The sequence below is a fragment of the Megascapheus bottae genome, chromosome 6, assembly GCF_031878675.1.
Source record: "Megascapheus bottae isolate mThoBot1 chromosome 6, mThoBot2.hap1, whole genome shotgun sequence".
Taxonomy (NCBI): Eukaryota; Metazoa; Chordata; class Mammalia; order Rodentia; family Geomyidae; genus Megascapheus; species Megascapheus bottae.
The window spans coordinates 54,832,955-54,856,961 of NC_143514.1; the positions used below are offsets into that span (position 1 = coordinate 54,832,955).

Genomic DNA, 24,007 nt, shown 5'->3' on the forward strand with positions numbered 1-24,007 from the left:
TGAGTACAGAAAAATGAGTTTAATTAGGAATAGTCAACTTCTCTACTTCCCATCATGATAGAAAAAGAGGCCAGATTTACTCTTATGCCTTTAAGGCCAACAAAAATCAGCTATGAGTGGTACATGACTGTAGTTTCAACTACTTGGGGGGTTGAGACAGAAGGACCATTTAACACTAGGAGTTTGAATTTTCCTAGGCAACACAGCAAGATGTCATTTAAAAATAATTAGGCACTGCTAGGTGGCGCATACCTGTAATCTTAGCTACTGAGGAAGATAAAAGCCTGTCCTGGCAGACATATCTAAGCAACTCTTTTCTTTTTCTCATTTTCCTTCTTTCCCTCCTTCCCTTCCTTTTTGTTATTGTAAAAGGTGATGTACAAATGAGTTACAGTTATATAAGTCAGGTAAAGAATACATTTTGGACAGTGTCACCCCTACCTTCACACACTCTGAGAGACTCTTATCTGACTAGCAAAAGGTTGAATGCAGAGATGTAGCTTGGAAGGTAAAGCACCCAGCCTTGAGCAGAAAAAAACAAATAAGTGCACAAGGCCCTTAGTCCAGGCCAATCCTGGCAAGGCCCCAAGCGCAAAACCCAAGATCCTTCCCCCCCACCAAAAAAAAGGAAACATGTCAAGAAAGGAAACATATTTTTTAAGCCCCTAAGATTGCACCAGCTTACTACCAAAAGAACATACCTACGGCGCAACATACAAAAAGAGCTCCCATGAAGAGCCCATCAGCCTCAGTTCGGGGGACAGAATGGAGACTGTGAGGCTAAAGTGGATATAAAATTTGCTAGGGAGAATTCCAGAAAAAAAGAAAGCTATACAGGAAGAACTCTGGATAATTTCAGGGATTCCTCTGAATACTAATCAGCACATGTGGATAAGAAAACTGCGAAAGCAAGCATCCAAGTGGTACACTCTCCAGAGTTCACAGTGTGCCAGAAGAGTTCATTTTCCCAACAACCTGAGTGGAAGAAAATACACCAGGCATCAAGTAGAGTGTTGAAAGGCTATGGTGAACAGACAAAGGCTAAAACTAATCCTCAAGGACCAAACTGTTTCCAAATACTTGCATCCTATAATATTATGACACATTAAGTGACATAAAAATATTCTGCAGACAGGCCACTACTGACCTGGTATTTCTGCATAGGGCAGATAGAGAAAAGGAAAGGAATGAAACATTAATGCACTGGTCAAATATGTGACCAACTATGGAAAAGGAAATTTAAAATATAAAATTTACCAAATTTTCATGCTGAATGCTGCAAGACATTACTACAGGTTTTATGTTCTAAAACCATAGACATGAGGAGTTATTATTACTGCTTCAAGTGGTGTACTAAAACTGGACACAACTTTTAGGCTGTGTGTGATACTAAATTTACTATCTTTCTCAGACTCATACACTGATCAAATACTGTTACAAACTGCCTGTAGAATTTGAACTAGCACATCAAATTGTGTCACTTAAATCTGAATAATGCATTGTGCTTCTGTAAGAGGCAACTTAAAAGATGCTTTTGAGCAGGGTGCTGATGGCTCACACCTGTTAATCCTGCTTCCTCGGGAGGCTGAGATCTAGGGATTACAATTGGAAGTCAACCTGGGCAGGAAAGTCCATGAGAGATTCATATTTCCAACAAAGTACCCAAAAAACAGGAAGTGGGGCTGGGAGTTTAGCCTAGTGGTAGAATGCTTGCCTAGCATGCACGAAGACCAGGGTTCCATTCCTCAGCACCACATACATAGAAAAAAAGCCAGAAATGGTGCTGTGGCTCAAGTGGTAGAGCTGTAATCTTGAGAAAGCCCAAGGACAGTGCCCAGGCCCTGAGTTCAAGGCTCAGGACTGGCAAAAAAAAAAAAAATTAAGAAAGTGGGAAGTGGGTTTGTGGCTCAAGTGACAGAGTGCTAGCTTTGAGCAAAGAGAAGCTCCAGGAGAGTGTCTAGACCCTGAGCTCAAGCCCTATGAACAGAAATAAAGAAGAAGAAAAAAAAGGAAAGAAAGATGCTTTTGCTGGGCCCATGAATTAAGTAAGAGCCAGAAATACCCACTATTTGCATTTGTGAGTTGGTTTTTTGGTTTTTTTTTTCCCCCAGTCCTGGGCTTGAGCTCAGGGCCTAAGCCCTATCCTTGGACTTTCTCAAGGCTAGAGCTCTACCTCTTGAGCTCAGCACCATTTCTGGCTTTTTTTTCTATATATGTGGTACCAAGGAATCGAACCCAGATCTTTGTGCATGCTGGGCAAGCACTCTACCTCTAGGCCAAACTCCCAGCCCAAAAAAAGCCTTTTTAATGGTCTTTTGAATTCTACTTAATCTAGTTCTTCAGATATTATTTCCTACCACTCACCACCTAACTTACTATTCCAGTTTCAGAGAACTTTACCGTTATACAAACCACAGCTGAAATGAAATCCTAGATCAGACCCTTGGCACTCAAATGATGCCTCCCTTTGAAACATTCCTTTTCCAAATTCTCTATAATGGCCTTCAAGTATTTTCAACTTAGTCAACTTACCACTAAGGACTTCTCTGACTACCTTGTATGAAATGTCAATTTCTGGCCCTCATACTTACCTCCCCTACTTAACCCTTCGGTGTTTTTCTCAGTAGAACTTCCAGATATCTGTTCTGCTTTTGCTCATTTTCTTGTCTCCCTCCCCTAAAACCTAAGTTCCATGAAGACAGGGATGATCCTTTGTGGTCCCTGCTTATCTCCCACACCTAAAATGATGTATAGAACACAGTATATACACAAACAATGTTTAATATCTGAGAAGGAAAGCAGAGAAAAATAGGAGAACATGAATCTAAATTTAGGCCTGCTTGGACTCAAGTTTGCTTATATAAAATGTGAGGTCCAAACAACCTCTACAGATCTATAGCATAATGCCACAATATGGGTAGTCACATAGGGTCATAGGGTGCCTGCAATTAGGATGGGGACACAATTATCTTAGCATAAGTATGTTATTGTACTTGTTACTGAAATTTTGAATAAAGCAGAGATCTAGGAATTTAATATACTCTTCTCTGTGACAGGACTGACTCCTACTTATTTTTCTCCATTATTAGGGACTTGAGATATAAGCTTTATTTATGAAGCCAGAAGCAATCGCCAACACACACTCATTTCATATCAGGATTCCTTACCTCCACTTTAGTGTACGGCTGGAACAGGGACTGCCAGGGCTGCTGTGGGCTTGTGGGTTCAAGAAAAAGACAAGAGGAGAGGTAGCCAGAACACAATCAGCACTAAATGGGACTTTAGTGAAGGAGAAAGCTGGTGAAGATGAGGGTGAGAACATGTGCTGTTTTACGTCGGCTCCTCGGCAAAGAGCAGAGATTCTGACAAGGTACCATAGTAGGAAAGAAATGGATCAGTGATCGTTTCTCAACCCAAAAGAAACATTTAAAGTGGGTTAGTTTAGGCAAGAAACTCAAGAAACATTAAGTGGTCAAAAACAACTCTATATTTTAATATTCAATATTACATATCAGCACTACTGTTAGTAAAGAATAAGCATAGAGATTAAACTACTCACATAAATTTTTTTTTTTTTTTGGCCAGTCCTGGGCCTTGAGCTCAGTCAGGGCCTTGAGCACTGTCCTTGGGCTTTCTCAAGGCTAGAACTCTACCACTGGAGCCACAGCACCACTTCTGGCTTTCTTCTATGTATGTGGTAACGAGGAATCAAACCCGGGTCTTCATGCATGCTAGGCAAGCACTCTACTACTAGGTCAAACTCCCGGCCCAACTACCCACATAATTTAAAAAAAAAAATTTTTTTTTAATTAAGTTTTGGCTGACACAGTGGCTCACACCTGTAATCCTAGCTGCTCAGGAAGCTGAGATCTGAGGATCACAGTTCAAAGCCAGCCTGGGCACTAAAAACCAAGAGACTCTTTATCAGCAGGAAGTGAGGCTGTGGCTCAATAGGTAGGGTGGTAGCCTTGAGCTGAAGTGCTCAGGGACAATGCCCAGGCTCAGAGGTCAAGCCCCAGAACTGACCAAAAAAAAAAAAAAAAGGTAAGCTTTGGCTAGTCAAAGTATTTACTTCATGTTCAATAAATAAAGAACGACATGAGGCCACAAAAGGCTAAATGCCCTCAAAAGTCTGAAAATTGATATCAACAATGACTAATATATTTAGTTTACTTTTCCCTAATAGATATGTCAAACAATGTCTTTTAATTCTATATAGTAAATTTTGTTTTTCTTTTTGTTTTTATTTGTGGGACAGATTCTCACTAAATTGCAAGGGCTGGCTTCAAACTTATGATCTTCTAACTACTTCAGCTTCCTGAGTAGCTGGGACTATACCAAAGGAATACAACATTAAGCTTGCCAGACTTAAATTTTAACATTAACATAAGATTTAGCCATCTTGAGATATATATTATTGGGATTATAAAACTCTGTAAAAACCAAATCTCCTCTGCCTATTGTTCCTAATTACCACCGGGAAAACTAACTATACAATGGGTTCGAGTCTAAGACAGATTCTTTAAAAAATAAAAAGCGATTAATAAAGTATCTAAGGGGTACTTTCCAAATTCAGTCACTAATAGAGAAACAAGATTTTTCAATACAGTATACTAATATTCAAAGAATGATTATTCACCACTTAAGATTTTCCTAAATTTACAAATGCCATTAAAATTTATTTTTTATACTAAATGATTTTAATTCAACATATCAATGTATGCATATAATGCATCTTGATCACTGTCACCTCTTTCACAAAACTCTATTTTAAAATTCCAACTTTGCTAATTAATTATCTTCAATGATTACTTCCCTTGATGAGGCCTCTTTTTCATGGTCTTTTACCTTTTTTGTTTGGGAATAAATAAAATGTTTTTGAAGTATGCCAGTAGGTCATTTATGCTTCAAGCAAGTACTATTTTTTCAAGGTTGGACAGAATTAGATCCAGTCAGTGAAAAGCTACAGATCCTGAAGGGAATCAACCCATGGAAAGCTACATTTTAAGTTGGAATAAACCATGTTATCTGGGTAAGCACTGATAACAAGGCAAAATATCTATAGTGCACTCCTTATTTCCCAGGTAGTTAAGTAAAGGCAGTTTAAGACAGATAATTAGGTAGCAGGAATTTTAGGACTTTTCTTTCCCTGGTCTCTAATTTTCTGGTCAGTTCTCTCAGTACTGCTTCATTAAATAAGTCTGAGCAGTTTTTGGAAGAGCTACTCTGAGGGTTGATATCTTTCAGTCTTCAATTTTGAAATCCGTACCTAATAAAGCACGTTTCTGTTTTAGTCAATACAGAAACAAAATGCAAAGCATACCTTAAATGACCCCAGCTTGGAACTGAAAGGGAGGTCTGAGGTTCTAAGCTGATATACCAGGGGCAGAAATATAATACCTTCTCCCATCAAAGGAGAAGGTATTTTTCATTTCCATCTCTTTCTCACATTCCTGGTTTCTATCTACAGCTTTGACACTAACTTGAAAATTTGCTTTCAAGGCAAGGGAGAGCTATCTTCATTGTTAACCCAGTATCCCAAGCACTTAGGAATTCCTAAAATTACATCCAACTCAGTTTCCAGAATTGGAAACCACAAGTCCTTGGCAGCAACCACTGTTGTGACCTTGAATTATTAAAGTCAGCTCAGTATTCTTCCTGCCAGGCATCTCAAGACATTGAGTCCAAGCAAATGAAGTTGTTAATTGGCATTAGTTTGTTTCCTGACATTTGCCAGTTTCAAGTCAGAGACCCCAGCCTCCTTACTGAATCCGCAGGCATGGTGCTCCCAGTCTCTCTCTCCTTCGTTTCATCATTCTCTTGGCTATTCAAGTCTGCCCTCACACTGCAGTGTTGCCAAGAACTCTTTCACACAATGGGCATATAAGCCAAAATAAATTGACAAAGGCTCCCAAACTTATGGGGAACATTAAGGAACTTTTTTCAAAAAACATGATAATCAGAATCCTTCCCAAAAGAACTAGAAGACCTAGAGGCAGCAGTGAGGACAGTGAGAAGTTCCAGATCCCGAGTGAATCAGCTGTCCTCTGATCGGCCTGACATCATTCACACTCGGTCTACAACAAATCAGAGGCCCAGAGAGCACCTTGTTCCCTCATCAACAACAAGCACCAAACTCCCTCCCCCACAAATCAGTTGCAACTTCCCACTTAGAGACTTGGCAAGCACTGAAGGCTCTGGCAGAAAATGAACATACCAACTTGAAAACTCACACTGTGTCAGAAATACTAATAACCCAGGAGACATGGGCTAGGCTTCAGCAGCTGTTTCAGTGAGCAGAGTATTGGAAGAAAGCCTCCTCCTAAAGATCCCAAATTGGTAAATTAATGAGTTAAGAATAAGTGAATCTTTCTGCATTATTCATTTTCAAACTCAGGAATGGTAGGAGATGATACAACTTTATATAGTGTTCAAAGCATAGTCATTATTGAAATTCTGAATCTGATAAGTTTAAGTAATTTTTTAAAGTAGGCGTCATTGTAAGTCAATTCAAATTATTAAATGATTGAAATCCCTTCAATAATCAAAATTCATTCAATAACTTCATGGGAGAAAAGTCCATAAAAAAAAATTAAGAAAACAAGCTCCAGGGCCAGGAGTTTGGCCTAGTGGTTAAAGTGCTTGCCTAGCATGCATGAAGACCCGGGTTTGATTCCTTCGTACCACATACACAGAAAAAAGCCGGAAGTGGTGCTGAGGCTCAAGTGGTAGAGCTCTAGCCTTGAGAAAGTCCAAGGACAATGCTCAGGCCCTGAGCTCAAGCCCAGGACTGGCAAAAAAAAAAAAAAAAGAAAGAAAGAGAACAAGCTCCAAACTACTTTACTATTAACCAATAATCACTAAAAATTGATTTATATAGCAGACTTGATACAACCTTAAGGTAGAACTTCACGGTAGAAAAATTCCATTGAGGGCTGGGCATGTGGGCTCATGTCTGTAATCCTGGCTACTCAAGAGGTTGAAATATGAGGATCGAGGTTCAAAGCCAGCCCAGGCACTAAAAAGTCCATGATACTCTTATGTCCAATTAACCACCAGAAATGGTGCTGTGGTTCAAGAGGTAGGGTGGTAGCCTTGAGCTGAAGAGCTCAGAGACAACACCAAGGCCCAGAGTTCAAGCCCCACAAACGAGACAGACAGACACACACACACACACACACACACACACACACACACAAAATATTTCACTGAGGGCCAGGAGCGTAGCCTAGTGGTAGAGTGCTCGCATAGCATGCACGAAGCCCTGGGTTCGATTATTTTAGAACTAGATACACAAAAAAAGCCCCAAGTGGCACTGTGGCTCAAGTGGCAGAGCACTAACTTTGAGAAAAATAGTGTCCAAGGACAGTGCCTAGGCCCTGTGTTCAAGCTTCAGGACTGGCCAAAAAAAAAAATCCAATGAAGTAAGATTACTTGTGTCATCTTTGGTGGTGGCATGCTATGAAAATAAAAGAGTACCTAAACACAGAAAAAGCACTGTGAAACTGTTCACTACTATTATGTATGATGTCCTCTGAGTGCTATCTTCCAAATCAAGAAAACTATCTGAGAAGAAACAGCCTGGCCTGGAAAAAACCAAGTGATCAAAGTAAAGTGTGAGCTAAACACCAGCAGCCAAGGTAAGGAGAAGATAAACTTAAGTCTCATCCATGCTACAAAACAATAGACTCTTCTCATTCATCTAGATGGGAAAGTATGATAAATAGTTTCAGGGTAATATCAAATAATGTATTCATATTTCAACAAGCTCTGTTTCAACTCAACTGTCACTGTGTCAGTCTAGGGCTCAAACTGAGGGCCTAGGCACTGTCTATGAGCTTTTTTACTTTTTTACTTTTTTACCACTTAACCCACAGCTCTGATACATCCTTTTCTATGCTATTTTCGCTTTTTAAAAAAGAAAGATCCACCTGAGAGTTAAAAAAAAAAAGCCCAGGGCCGGGAGTTTGGCCTAGTGGTAGAGTGCTTGCCTAGCATGCACAAAGACCCAGGTTCGATTCCTTGGTACTACGTACATAGCAAAAAGCCAGAAGTGGTACTGAGGCTCAAGTGGTACAGTGCTAGCCTTGAGAAAGTCCAAGGACAGTGCTCAAGCTCTGAGCCCAAGCCCAGGACGGGCAAAAAAAAAAAAAAAAAAGCCCAGTCTTACAAGTAAACAAAAGAAAATTTAATTTCTCAAATCCTTCCTCAGATAACATAATTTCTTGCTTAAGAAAATCACTACCTCACCTGGCCAGATGGCTCATGCTTGTAAGGTGGCTAGTTACTCAGGAGGCTGAGATCTGAGGATCAAGGTTCAAAGCCAGCCAGAGAACAAAAGGACCTGAGAATCTTATTTTCAATTAACCTCTAGAAAACGGGAAGTGGGGCTTGGCTCAGGGTAGTATGGTAGCCTTGAGCTGAAGAGCTCAGGGACAGCACCTGGCAAGGCCCAGAATTCAAGCTCCACAACCAACAAAAAAGAAAAAGAAAGTAAAAAGAAAAAAGAAAGAAAGAACTTGAGAGTCTTATTGCAGGTATGAGCCACTGGTGCATGGCAACTTCACTGTTCTGATTATGAATTTCTGTCAAACTTCCACATTTGAAAATTATCAGTAAAATTAATAACAATTATTTTAAGTCTCTGTCATCTTGTTCACATTCCATGCTGCTGCTTGTTTTAAGCTTCTATAATTTACTAGTGTCAGAGTGTGTTTTAAACAAAGAACTGTCTCAGAGCTCCATAGAACAGGACTTCAGTGAGTATTTAAAACTACTAACATCTCAAAGAGTAGATTCTTATACAAATGCTCCCAATGGCATTGCTTGGATAAATGGAAAGCTTCCAGACCATGCCAGTGGACTGAGTCAGAATTTCCAGAGCTCTTTTTGGTCAAGAAGCAAACTGCAAACCTACAATCTAGTGAAGTAAGAATTAATGTAGTGGCTGGGAAGGTGACTCAGAGGTAGGTGCTTGTCTAGCATGTGTTTAGACCTGGGTTTGATTCCTCAGTACCACATAAACAGAAAAGGCCAGAAGTAGTATTGTGACTCAAGTGATAGAGTGCTATTTTAAGCAAAAGAATCTCAGGGACCGTGCCCAGGCCCTGATTCAAGGCCCAGACAAGAGAGGGGAAAAAAAAAAAAAGAATTAATGTAGAAGAATGCTGAATGAACCATGTAGGAATTATCTGTTTGAATTACTATTTTAACACCTAATCTCTACATGTATCAAGAAATAGATTCTCTGTCTTAAGCTATTTATAACTCTTAAGTTGGCAGTCCTGCTCTTGTAAAATGAAACACTGATAATCATATCTGGGTTAGAAATTAGTAGCTCACACCTATAATCCTAGCTACTCAGTAGGTTGAGAAAGTTCTCTGGGTTCCATCTATAAAATAATCAATAAAAGCAGGCTGGCACTGTAGCGCAAGTGGTAGAGCATGCTTATATCATCACACTGAGCTGCTAAGAACCCATTCATTTTTGCCAAAAACATTTTTTTGCCAGTCCTGGGCCTTGAACTTAGGGCCTGAGCACTGTCCTTGGGCTTTTGTCAGGCAAGAGCTCTCCCACTTAAGCCACAGCAACCCTTCCAGCTTTTTCTGGGTATGGAGTACCGAGGAATCGAATCCGAGTCTTTATGCATGCTAGGCAAGCACTCTACCACTAGGCCAAATTCTCAGCCCCACATGTTTTATTTTACAGTTTGAGCCACAGTGCCCAGCCTCGATTTTTTTTATTTTTAATAATATATGTGTATTTTTAGTTGTGTGTGTGTGTAGAGGACCAAACTCAGGGCCTTGCACTTGGTAGGCTATGGTTCTTCCATTTAAGCAAATTCCTAACCCCTTAACATGTGTCTTTTTTAAAAAAATTAAGTCTTTTAACATTTTAAATTTGTTAGTATGAAACTACATTTCTATAGGTATCTGGAACATGTTTTATTTATTTTTATTTTTTGCCAATCCTGGGCTTGAGCTCAGGGCCTGAGCACTGTCCTTGGACTTTCTCAAGGCTAGTGCTTTACCACTTGAGCCTCAGCACCGCTTACAGCTTTTTTCTATGTATGTGGTACCGAGGAATCGAACCCGGGTCTTCATGCATGCTAGGCAAGCGCTCTACCACTAGGACAAACTCCCGGCCCCTGTCGTTGGGTATTCTCAAAGCTAGAGCTCTACCACTTGAGCCACAGCACCACTCTGGCATATTTTCTATGTATGTGGTACCGAGGAATTGAACCCAGGTCTTCATGCATGCTAGGCAAGCACTCTACCACTAGACCAAACTCTCAGCCCCACATGTTTTATTTTACAGTTTAAGTCCAATTTAAAACTCTTAATATTTATAACTATTTTCTCATACTTCAGCAATTTAAAAAATAAGCATAGAGAGTCTGGCACGATGGCTCACACGTGTAATCCTAACTACCCAGGAGGCTGAGACCTGAGGATGGCTACTCAAAGCCAGCCCAGACACTAAAGACCATGAGATTCTTATCTCTAATTAACCACCAGAAAACTGGAAGTGGGGTTGTGGCTCCAGGGGTAGGGCAGTAGCCTTGAGCTGAAGAGCTCATGGGCAGCACCCAGGCACAGAGTTCAAGCCCCATGACCTACAAAAAAAAAAAAAAAAAAAAAAAAAAGGCATACATTGCCTACTATTTATTTATTAAGCATTAGGTACAAGAGAGACTACTATGCCATACTACCACCATCTTGACCTCATAGAGTATACCATTTCTGAGCTAAACTGCACCTCCATAAAATTGAAGAATTATCAAGGTGACCATTTTTTTGTTGTTGTTGATCATGGGGCTAAAACTCTGGGCCTGGGCCCAGGCCCGGGTACTATCCCTCAGTAACTAGAATAACAGGTGTGAGTCATTGGTGCCCAGCTAAAGTGACTATTTTTTGATAAGCATCTTTAGGAAGTAATTATGGTTAAATGAGTTTGTAAGAATGGGGTCCTAATCCTGTAAGACTAGTAGTATTTGTAAGGTTTGCCGAAAGGAAACTCCACACAGTTCAGGAGAAGAGAGTTTATTGTGTGAGGAAAGAGCAGACCTCCTGCCACCCAAGATGGGGTCCAGTGAGCAAGAGAGCTTATGGCGTTAAGTAAGAGATTATATAGGAGGGGTGTAGCCACAGTGGAAGTGGATGTGATCTCAGAGGATGGGGAAAGACCTCAGATTGGGGACCTCCCACTTCCCCCAGGTATGCCAGTTGCCAGGGTTACAGGTGCTGGGCGGGGATTTCCAGGGTGCAGGGGGAGAAAGCCAAGGGAAGAAGTCATTTCTTCCAGTCAGACCTAACAGTTTTATAAGACGTGAGAGAGATTCAGACCACTATCCCTCAGCATCCATTCCAAGAGAAAGCCAAGAGAGCACATTGTTAAAGATATCTGCTGTGGCTCAAGTGGTAGAGAAAGCCCGAGGACAGTACTCAGGCCCTGAGCCCAAGCTCAAGACTGGCAAAAAAAAAAAAAAAAAAAAAAAGTTATCTGCCTACTGCCATGATAAAATATAAGCAATTATTTACATTTGATGATGAAAGGTATGAAAGGGGAAATACAATGATTAGCCAAAGTATTTTCTGGAAAACTCAATTCAGGTTAGGAACTACAAGGTGTAACAAAGTCAGAAGAGTGAAATGTGAGACTTGAAAAACAAATAAAAACTAGCCAGGTATAGACTAGAGAAAAATACTCCAAGCACAAAAAAAAAAAAAAATACAAAGAATAATTTTAAAAACTCATTGAAAGCCAGGCGAGGTGGCTCATGCCTATAATCCTAGCTACTCAGGAGGCTGAGATCTGAGGATCAAGGTTCAAAGCCACCCAGGCATAAAAGGATCTGAGACTCTTATCTCCAATTAACTTCTAAAAAAAGGGAAGAAGGGCTTGGCTCATGGGTCGGGCAGTAGTCTTGAGCTGAAGAGCTCAAGGACAGTGCCCAGGCAGAGTTCAAGCCCCATGACCCAAACAAAAAAAAAAAAAAAACTCATTGAAGAAGCTGATAAGGTAACACATACCTATAGCTGGAATAAAAGGCGGCTGAAATGGAAAGATCACTTGAATTCAGAAATTCAAATTCCAGTTTAGGCAAGACTCATTTCTTCTTTTAGCATTCACTGAAGGAAATTAAATAAATATGTAATAAATCAAATACATTTTGAGAAAGCTTTCTTTGGCCATTGATGGAGGAATGTTCTGTTAACTAAGCAATAAGAGAAAAAGAAAAAAAAAGAAAAGAAGACAGTGAAGACAGAAGAGAGGAGAAAGGAGTAAGGGAGAAAAGGAGAACAGAGAGGAAAGGAAAAGAAGCGAAGAGGAAGAAGCAAAAAAGAAGGAAGGAGCAGTAAAGAGGGGGGGAAGAAAAGGGAAAGGGGGATGAAAAGACAGAGAAAGGGGACCGGGAGTTTGGCCTAGTGGTTAAAGTGCTTGCCTAGCATGCATGAAGACCCGGGTTCGATTCCTCGGTACCACATACATAGAAAAAAGCTGGAAGTGGTGCTGAGGCTCAAGTGGTAGAGCTCCAGCCTTGAGAAAGTCCAAGGACAGTGCTCAGGCCCTGAGCTCAAGCCCAGGACTGGCAAAAAAAAAAAAAAAAAAAAAAAAAGACAGAGAAAGGCAAAGCAGGAGAGAAGACAGAGGAATAGGTAGAACAAGACCAATAAAGAGGTTATGACAGTAGTGCAAGAGGGATTTAAAAGGCTGCTCTGTAATGCAACACTGGTGGTTCATGCCTGTCATCTTAACTACCTCAAGAGGCTGAGATCTGAGAACCATGGTTCAAAGTTAGACCAAGCAGCAAAGTCCAAGCTACTCTTATCTCCAATTAACTACCAAAAAGCCAGAACTGTGGCTCATGTGGGAGAGTGCTAGCCTTGCACAAAAAAGCTCAAGGGCAGGCCAAGAGTTTGGCCTAGTGGTAGAGTGCTTGCCTAGCATGCACGACGACCCGGGTTCGATTCCTCGGTACCACCTACATAGAAAAAAAGCTGGAAATGGTGCTGAGGCTCAGCTGGTAGAGCTCTAGCCTTGAGAAAGTCCAAGGACAGTACTCAGGCCCTGAGCTCAAGCCCAGGACTGGCCAAAAAAAAATGCTCAAGGGCAGTACCCAAGTGCAGAGTTCAAGACCCAGGATGAGCACAAAAACAAAAACAAGACAAACGAAGGCCACTTTTACTGGACCCACAAGTAACTAAAAACTAGAAAAGCTTGGTATCTCCCCTTGCAGTTTGTATGTGTCTTTGCTCTAAGCCATCTCCCTTCCCCAAAGTTCAAACCCCACAAAAACTTCCCATGTTGAAGTAGTAGTACTAGTTAGCAAACTGGAGAATAAGAAAGAAATTGGTTTCTATGAAAGATAATGTCTTGAGTTTAATGCATATTTATATAAATGTTGGAGATGAGAAACCTGAGACACCCACACAGATTACAGTGAACTGACAGACATAAGATCTAGATGATAAATGTGAGAATATGAACATAACACTTGCTATTCTCAACAGTAACAACCAGCTCTCAAGGATTTTCAGGAGTTGTTTTTTGTTTTATTTTGCTTTTGTTTTTGTTTCATTGGTTGGGTATTTGGGGGGAGGGGTTTGGTCAGTCTTTGAACTTGAAATGTGGGACTTGAGTGCTGTCCTTGAGCTCTTCAGCTCAAGGCTAGCATTCTACCATGTTGAGACACAATGCCACTTCCAGTTTCCTGGTGGTTAATTGGAGATAATCTCAGAAACTTTCCTGCCTGGGCTGGCTTTGAAAATCGATCCTCAGACCCGAGCCTACAAGGGTAAGCCACTAGCACCCGGTGATTTCCAGCTTTTTCTATCTATGTGGTATCAAGGAATCAAACCTGGGTCTTCATGCATGCTAGGCAAGAACTCCACCACTAGGCCAAACTCCCAGCCCAAGGATTTACAGGCTTTGTGTCCATATTTTTACAATTCACTGACAGCCATGATTATTTTCTAACAAAATGATTCTTGTACAGAAATTAGTGATAACTGCTGCAACATTCCTGCCAACTTCTAAGAACTCGCATCTTCTCACCAAATAGGTCAAGAACCTACATAAAATCATGTACAATAGAACATCTAACACAAAAGCTATCACCCTCAGTTCACATTACCTAGAAACACCAAAAAAAATCCCTAATTTTCAAAGTCTCACAAAAAAAGAAAAAGAAAATCGCCGGATGTGGTGGCTCACACCTATAATCCTAACTACTCAAGAGACTGAGGATCAAGGTTCAAAGCCAGCCCAAACACAAAAGTACTTGAGATTCCAATTAACCTCTAGAAAACAGGAAGTGGGGCTTGGCTCAAAGGTAGTGTGGCAGCGTTGAACTGAAGAGCTCAGGAACAACACCCAGGCCCAGGTTAGGGCCGTTGCCTTGAGCTGAAGAGCTCAGAGACAGCACCCAGGCGGAGTTCAAGCCCCATTACCCCCCCCCCAAAAAAAAGAAAAAAGAAAGAAAAACTGAAGTTTTTGTCGGGTATCCCTGACATTTCACAAAAAATTATGAGGTATATATAGCAGGTGATATCTTTTTTCAATACATAATCCAGAGCAATGATCTAGATACCAAACTGCATCAGCAGTCCATGGTAATGAATCTGTTTCATGGGGACAAATTTTCACAACATGCACCCTAAAGCCCAGGATCATTTCCTTGATCCCTTACTATCAATGGAGACATTAAGCTTACTTTCATCTACTATCTGTGCCCTAGACCACTGCTCAAATGAACAGGATAATAGTAACAAAATGATAACCAATCCCACAAGCTCTTAGAGGCATACACAAATACAAAAACAACATGCATAAACACAATGGTGGGTACTTCCTTTTCACTTCTAAAGTTGTCTTCACTTCTATTGACTGAAGATTGCCAACAAAAATGTTTCATGTAATCAGAGAACAATTACCTTAATGTGCAAAGAGAACTAAAATATCTTAATTTTCTGGGTATCCATTTGCACAACAGTCATGGACAAAGCCCAAGCCCCAAGTTCAAGCCTTCAGAACAATGTGCGCACACATGCACACACACACACGTGAAGATGGGATATCAGAAATAGTGAAGAAGTGACCAAGTACAAATACTTACTAATATAATGCAAATAAGCTACTCTTTCAATTGCATGTAACTATTAGTATAATACTCTGCTAAGAATCCTTCTACCCTTGCCTCATACAGCTTATAGAAGACTCAAGACATTTCTAAAGCTAGAAATTAAATTCACTGTTAAAACTGAATATAAAGAAACATAAATTTATGTGGCCAGGAGTTTGGCCTAGTGATAGAGTGCTTGCCTAGCACGCACGAAGACCCGGGTTCGATTCCTCGGTACCACATACATAGAAAAAAGCCAGAAATGGTGCTGAGGCTCAAGTGGTAGAGCTCTAACCTTGAGAAAGTCCAAGGACAGTGTTCAGGCCCTGAGCTCAAGCCCACAATTGGCAGAAAAAAAACCAAAAAACAAATTTTAAATAATACCCAAATTTAAATCATTGTATCTAGTTTTAAAAATACCTTTACAAACAAAACTGCAAGTAATGCAGTATTACTGTATAAATTAAGTGACCTAACAGCTTTAATAAAAAGAAAAAACAAACCAAGCCAATATGGCTTAATAATAGCACCTATAATCCTAGCTAGTTAGGTGGCTAAGAACAGAAAGATTGAAGTTCCAGAAAGCAGAAGAAGTTGCAAGATCCCTCCTCAATTCATAGCTGAGTGTGGTGTTGCAAGCCAGTCATCCTAGCTACATGGGGAGACTGAAATGATGATTGTGATTACAGGCCATTCAGGCCAAAAAGAAAAAAAGTCTGCTAAATTTCATCTCAATGGAAAAAGCTGGATGTGGTGGTATATGCCAGTTATTTTAGCATGACAGGAAGCCAAAAACTGACACAATGAAGTTCAGGTACATAACAGGGCAGGAAGTAAGACTATCTCAAAATAATCAGCGCATGCAAATGGGAATGTAAACTAGTATAGGCACTCTGGAAGGCAGTTTGGAGGTTTCTCAAAAAACTAAAAATAGACCTTCCCTACCATCTAGCCATACCATTCCTGGACATCTACCCTAAGCATCATAACCCAGGGTAAGATAAGGACACCTGCACAATCATGTTCATTGCTGCACTTTTCACAATAGCCAAGCGATGGAAACAACCCAGATGCCACAGGACTACAGATGAATGGATACAAAAAATGCGATAAATATATATTTATATATATATAGATATATAAATATATCTATATATATATAAATAAATTCTACATAGCCAACAGACAAAATAATGGCATTTGCTGGGAAGTGGATGAAACTAGAGCAAATCATGTTGAGTGAGGTAAGTCAAGACCAAAGGAACAAAAGGTGTATGGTCTCCTTGATATGTGGATATTAGATCCAAATAGTACAAAAGTGATGCTGATTCAGTAGTCGGGAACCCAAGGTAATTGACATGGTCTTGGATATATAACTACATAGACATAAAAATCTATGTTGGGATATATACTCTATAGACATAATGTTACATAGATCAATGTATATCTATGACATACAAACTCTCAGCTGAATTTTAATTATGTTCTAAAATTTATGTGCCAGTGATTGCATAAAGTGATTCCCTTCTTGAATACTTGTTTGTTAAACATGACATTGGAAATATGATGAAAAAAAACAGTGTTTTTAAAATTTAAAAAAAATCAGTGCAAAAAAAGAGAAAGGCACAAGGTACCAGTGGCTCATCTGTAACCCTAGCTATTCAGGAGGCTGAGATATTAGGATTACTATTCAAAGTTATCCTGGGCAAGCTGGGTGCAGTTGCTCACACCTGTAATCCTAGCTAGGAGGCTAAGATCAAGGATCTTGGTGCAAAGGTTCAAAGCCAGCCCAAGCACTAAAGAACCTGAAACTCCCTATCTCCAATTAAACACAAGAAAAGGGGAAGAGGGGTGGTGGCTCAAGGGGTAGGGCAGTAGCCTTGAGCTGAAGAGCTCAGGGACAGAGCCCAGTTTCAGAGTTCAAGCCCCATGACCTCAAAAAAAAAAAAAAAAGTTATCCTGGGCAGAGTCTCTTACACCTAGAGACTCTTATCCCTAATTAACCACCAAAAAGCTGGAAGTAGACCTGTGGCTCAAGAGGTAGAGCACTAGCCTTGAGCAAAAAAAGGCTCAAAAGAAGACCCAGGTCAGGCAGGAAAAAAAAAGGGAAGAAAGCTCGTGGTAAATGAAGCTCAGTGGGAAATCACGTGTGAACATCCTAGCTCCAAAAAAGATTTTTAAAAAAGTGTAAGAAAACCATCATCAGAGTATTTCTACAAAACAAGCAGAATTACTACATGTAAGACACATATTCTATATACAAAGTATGTAAAATAAATATAAATGGAATTGTGCTCTCCTCTAAAATTATGTTTCAAGTTTCCTTAAGGAAAAGGTTCAAGCTACTTGTGTCATTATAGTTTTATTTCCTTAACTGTTTCCCAAATTTATCCTTTAATAAATCATGACGTATATAAAATAGTCTTGGGAACTTAACATGGGGGTTTTAAGAAGGAAATATTTAATTTGTCTCATCCCCACTTCCACAATTCCTCAATACCACTTTTAAACACTCCATATGATTCTAATTCTCCACATGAGCAATACTGATTCAAAAGAATTTTTTATTATAATTAATTTTTTTGTCCAAGACTGTGACTGGAACTCAGTACTTGAGGCTTTTCCTTATTGACTCTAGCAACTGAGCTATACCTCCAACCCCTCAAAAGAAAAGGATTCTTTTTTTCTTTTTCTTTTTTTAATTTTTTTTTCCAGTCCTGGTGTTTGTACTCAGGGCCTAAGCACTGTCTTTCGGCTTTCTCAAGGCTAGAGCCCTCCCACTTAAGCCACAGCATCACTCCCAGCTTTTTCTATGCATGTGGTACCAAGGAATAGAACCGGGGTCTTCGTGCATGCTGGGCAAGCACTCTACCACTAGGCCAAACTCCCAGCCCAAGAAAAGGATTCTTAAAGAGAAAAAGATATCCCCCAAAAATATAAGAAGTGGGGCTGGAAGCGTGGCTTAGTGGCAGAGTGCTTGCCTAGCATGCAAGGAGCCCTTGGTTCAATTCCTAGGTACCACATACCCAGAAAAAACTGGAAGTTGTACTGTGGCTCAAGTGGAATAGCACTAGCCTTGAGAAAGCCAAAGGACAGTACCCAGGTCTTGAGTTCAACTCCCAGGACTGACAAAATTTTTTTAAAAAAAATCACATCTGCTGTCCCTTGGTTATCTCATATTGTTACACTATCTCACTTTGTTATCTGATATATCCAATATAATTATATTAGGTTATCTGAAATTGGATAGGGAACGGGGGAAAACAAGATGAGGGGTGGGGGAGGGGGGAAGGGAAATGGGGACCATGACATGTAAAAGGGTATCAATGTGTGGGAATTAAGGCACCATTTATCTGGCAAATATCATGTAACCCTTCTATTAATTACAATAAAAAATATATTAAAAAAATTTTAAAAAAGGAAAAAAAAAAGAAAATATAAGAAGTTAAAATCCAGGGAAAATGCAATAATAATAATATAATAAAACAATGTCAGAATAAAACTTCCCTAGTCTTGCCCTAACTTATCAGAAAAACATGGTCTCGCTAGTAACCATGTTATAGGACAAAACAGATACAGAGTTCCCATTTGTTTTTAGCTTCAGCCTACTAAAATTCAGTGAGTTCCAAAACATAATAATAAGATTGTGATGTATATTTAAATGGCAGCTATTTTAATGCTAGGCAAAAATTGAGGCAGAGAAGGAGATTTAAGTGGGACGGAACAGTGTAAAGAGGAGACTGTCCTAATGAGAGAAAAATTCTAATCCACTGGCTGCTCTGGTCTAGATGGTAGTCACAGAAATGGTCCTTGAATGGAATATCTCTAATGGATACTTAAGAGAATGTCTAAAGAAGATCATCATAAGAATAATCATAATGATAATAATCATCTACTTACAAGCTGCCTCTTCTTGGAAGGCTCAACTCCTTCTGGAAAAAAAAATAAATAAATAAAATAAACACAAGCAAGTTAGAAAAAAGTAAGAGCTCATCTGACTTCTCCAAGTATTCGTAAATGGCTTAGGAGACTTAAAGTACTGTTTTACCATTTAAATCACAAAGATTTAAATATCTCTAAAGATAACTTCCTTTTTTAATGTTTAATGAAATAAACAGCAGAGGACGGGAGAGTGCCTAGCATGCACAAAACACTGGGTGCTTCAAAAAATCCAGAAGTGGTACTATTACTTAAATGGTAGAGTGCTGGCCTTGAGAAAGCTCAAGGATAGTGCTCAGGCCCCGAGTTCTAACCCCAGGACTGGCACAAAAATAAATTAATTCTCATAAATGGAATGACTCATAAAATAGTTGCAGTATTTCTCCCACTAGATGGAACCATCTCCCAGTGTAGATTCTAGGCACTCCTTGCACCAGCTTTTAATTGCTAATTAATTTAAAGTATTCGCATACTTAGCAGCTGAGAAATTAAACAAAATGGGACTGGGGGAAGGACTAATTAGAAAATATCTTAGACAAATAGTTAAGTTCAGAAAATATGTAACAAATAAGCTGCTCACACCATTGGCATGAGAAACAAAGTAATAACGGGAGCCCCTGTGACTTTCATTCATAGTTCTCATTCTTATCAGTCCCTCCTTGAAAGTGATTCTTGAGCTGGGCATGTGGCTTAATAGTAGAGTGCTTGCCTTGAGTGCATAAAGCCCTGGTTTCAATTCCTTAGCACCACATAAACACAAAAAGCAAGAAGTAGCTCTGTGGCTAAAGTGCTGGAATGCTAGCCTTGAGCAAAAGAACCTCAGGAAGAGTGCGCAGGCCCTGTGTTCAAGTCCCAGGGAGAAAAATATGATTCTTTACTTTAAACATGTGTTAAACTCATTTCTGTATAACGTTAATAAGAACAATTCTTAATTTTTATGTGCCTTCCATTATTTATTATATGTAAATAGCTATTAGAATTATTTTACATATTTCTAAATCATATGCACATGACTTCATAGGTATTCTGGCACAGGTAATACTGACATAAAATAACACTACAGACACTGATTCATTCATCCATATGAATACATACTTTAGTTCATTAGTCTTTATTCGCAGGGGGGGGTCAGCTTGGGCACTGTCACTGAGCTTTACAGCCAAGGCTAACACACTACCCCTGGGCCTAGGAGTTGTCCTGCTCAAGGCCTGGACTGGCTTTGAACCTTGATCCTCAGATCTCAACTCCTGACTAGCTAGGATTACAGGTGAGAGCCACTGCACCAGGCCCTAGTTCATTAGTCTTTAGATAGTAAGTAGTCAAGTCTATAAGCATGCCAATATTTTGTTTTTTGATTTTTTTTTTTTGTGGGTCATGGGGCTTGAACTCAGCTTGGGTACTGTTCCTGAGCTCTTCAGCTCAAGGCTACCACCCTATCTTTGTGCCAAGTCCCACTTCCCTTTTCTAGAGGTTAACGGGAGATAAAGAGTCTCAGGTCCTTTTGTGGCCAGGCTGGCTTTGAACGTTGGTCCTCAGATATCAGCTTCCTGAGAGCTAGGATTACAGACATGAGCCAAGTTGCCCAGCCACACCAATATTTTTTAAATCTATTCATCCTGCAATAAATAGATTTAATTTTCTTTCATTGTTTTTCTTCTCTATCAGAAACAATATTCCTGTAAACATTCTTGTGCTTTTTCCTAGTTTCCTGGAGGTATTATATATACACCTAGATTTGAAATTCCTACAAAATCTCAGCTTAAGCCCCACACAGTGGCTCAAGCCATTGGGATCACGGTTCAAAGCCAGCTCTGGCACAAAAGGAAAGGACCCAGAGAGTCTTATCTCCAATTAACCTCTAGAAAAGGGAAGTGATGATTGGCTCAAGGGTAGGGTGGTAGCATTGAGCTGAAGAGCTCAGGGAAGACACTCAGACTGAGTTCAAGCCCTATGATCCCCACTCCCAAAAAACATCTCAGCTTAATTTTAATTAGGTTCTAAAAGTTATGTGCCAGTGATTGTATATAGAGATTCCCTTCTTGTTAAACATGGCATTTGAAATATGATGTAAGAAATCAGCGTTAAGGCCGGGAGTTTGGCCTAGTGGTTAAAGTGCTTGCCTAGCATGCATGAAGACCCAGGTTCGATTCCTCGGTACCACATACATAGAAAAAAGCTAGAAGTGGTGTTGAGGCTCAAGTGGTAGAGCTCTAGCCTTGAGAAAGTCCAAGGACAGTGCTCAGGCCCTGAGCTCAAGCCCAGGACTGGCAAAAAAAAAAAAAAAAAAAAAAGAAATCAGCATTAAGCCTGGCTTGGTGGCTCATTCCTGTAATCCTAGCTACTCAGGAGGCTGAGAAATGAGGATCAAGATTCAAAGCCAGACCCAGCACAAAAAGACCAGAGACTCTTATCGCTAATTAACCTCTAGAAAGTGAAAGTGGGGCTTGGTTCAAGTGTAGGACAGTAGCCTTGAGTTCACAGCTCAGGGACAGCGCCCAGGCCAAGTTCAAGCCCCATGACCCACAGAAGAAAAAAAAAAATCAGTGTTAATAAAATATCTTAATAAAAAAGTGCAAACACAAACACACACACACACACACACACACGAAGAAATAACATCCCCAAACCATTGTACTAATTTATTATCCACTTCCAGAGTTTTTAAAGTGTTCTCTTTCCCAGACCTGCCACTCACATTTCACATACTTAAAAGATAACTGGCTACTCAGTATCTCAAGCCCAACATGTCCAAAAAAATGAACTACTGTTTCTATGAAAAATAATTCTCCATCCATAGCCTTTCTTCATTTCAGATGATGGTAACTCTATCCTGATTGTTCAGACCAAAGCTCTGGACAGCTGATTTCCTCTTTTTTATATATCCTACCCACATCCTGCTCATCAGTAATTCTGATGTTTATATGTGTACATGTACATGTACTAGTCCCTAGGATTTGAACTCAGCACCTGGGCACTGTCCCTAATCTTGTATTTATTTATTTTATTTGTTTGATTAAGGCTAGCACTCTATCATTTGAGCCACAGTTCCTTTTTTTTTTTTTTGGCTTTTATTTGGTAGTTAATGGGAGTCTAGGAAAAGATTAGTCATAGCTATTTACATATACTAAATAAAACTAGGTGCTGGTGATTTACATCAATACTCCTAGCCACTCAGGGGATAAGATGTAAGTTTTGAGGTAGGTGGGGAGCCACAGCCAGTTGTTCTCAACCGGATATCCTCCTAATCTCCACATTTCAAGTAGTGGGGATTACAGGCATGAGTCACCATTACCGACCTTGGGATATTGACTTTTCAGTGGGGACTTCTAAGACCATTGAAAAAGATCACAAAAATAACTGCAAACATCACTTTTAGTTTCAATTTATGTTTTGTTTTTATGCTGGTACTGGCTGTAGCTCCCCCCACACATACACACAGTTGATGTTTTATTGAGCTATAGCTCCTCTTCTGGCTTTTTTTCTAGTTAATTAGAGGTAAGAGTTTCTTAGTTCTGTCTGCTCAGACTGGTTTCAAATCTCAGTCCTTCATGGTGAGGGGCCAGGAGTTTGGCCTAGTGGTAGAGTGCTCGCCTAGCATGCTCTAAGACCTGGGTTCGATTTCTCAGTACCACATACATAGAAAAAAGCTGGAAGTGGTGTGTGGCTCAAGTGGTAGAGCTCCAGCCTTGAGAAAGTCCAAGGAGAGTGCTCAGGCCCTAAGTTCAAGGCTCAGGACTGGCAAAAAAAAAAAAAAAAAAAAAACTCAGTTAACAGCCTGGAGTGTGGCCTAGTGGTAGAGTGCTTGCCTAGCCTGCATGAAGTCCTGGGTTCAAGTCCTTAGTACTACCTCCACAGAAAAAGCTGGGAGTGGTACAGTGGCTCTTGTGGTAGAGCACTAGCCTTGAAAAAGCACAAGGACAGTGCCCGGGCCTTTAGTTCAAGCCCCAGTACTGGTTTAAAAAAAAGCAGTTCAGAGCAGCAGTATTGAAGTCTGGGAGACTCAGCCCCAATTAACCACCAGAAAACCGAAAGTGGTACTATGGCTCAAGGGGTAGGGTGGTAGCCTTGAGCTGAAGAGTTCAGGGACAACAAACAGGTCCATAGTTCAAGGCCCAAAACTGACCAAAAAAAAAAAAAAAAAACCTCAGGTAAAAATTGTTTATCAACCTATTTTCCCTCATTACACCTTACCTCTTCAGTTGCCAAATAACCTGAGATTAAAGAATATGACATATAGACATGAATGAATATGTCATATATGTCCAAGTAGTAATTCAGAAAAGCTCTATCAAACCAATGCCACAAATACATTATGATAGAGTGGTTAGAAAAAGGGCATGTTTATTGTAAGCAATCTACCAGCAGTCATACCTATGGTCCAATTTAGGCTTGCATCTTATATAGGTCTGATTTAATTGATCCACTCACTTAATACAAGTGAACCCAGACTGCATTTTTCTACCCAAGTAGAAAGATCTGAGACAGTATTGTATGCTTATAGATCCAAGGTGCTATACTTGGGAGGATCATGTGAACCCAGAAGTTTTGACAACAAAGCAAAACTACCATGTCAAAATGAAAGAGAAAAAAAAATAGCAAAACCTTAAATAAAATCTTTACATAGAATAAAGAAAAGCTTCATGGTATTCTTCCAGTCTGCCCGACCCAAATGAATTAAGTAAAATTGCAATCACCTATGCAGTAAGTTTTCAAATACTGAAAGGAAGGTGATCAGTAAAAAAAATACTTTTTTACTCACCTGTAGCCCTCTCCTTCTTAAGATACTTATCCATAGCAGATATCAGACAAAAGAAAAAACAACAACCACCAAAAAAAACCCAAAACACTACTACCAAACAGTTAACACCTAGTGCCTACTTACTGGAGAATAAAGAAGCAAAAGATCCATTCAGCAGACCAGGCTCTGTCCACTAACCCACTGT

General features: G+C 39.9%; 1 protein-coding gene across 2 annotated transcripts in view; it reads right to left on the reverse strand.

The window, feature by feature from the left end:
- Window positions 1-24,007, reverse strand: part of Mast2 (microtubule associated serine/threonine kinase 2) — a 112,936-nt gene that overhangs the window by 57,567 nt on the left and 31,362 nt on the right. For both annotated transcript variants that reach the window (XM_090334942.1, XM_090334940.1), the window contains exon 4: window positions 19,026-19,057. In XM_090334942.1, coding sequence (XP_090191068.1) covers window positions 19,026-19,057 — 32 coding nt within the window. The remainder of the gene's footprint in view (window positions 1-19,025; window positions 19,058-24,007) is intronic.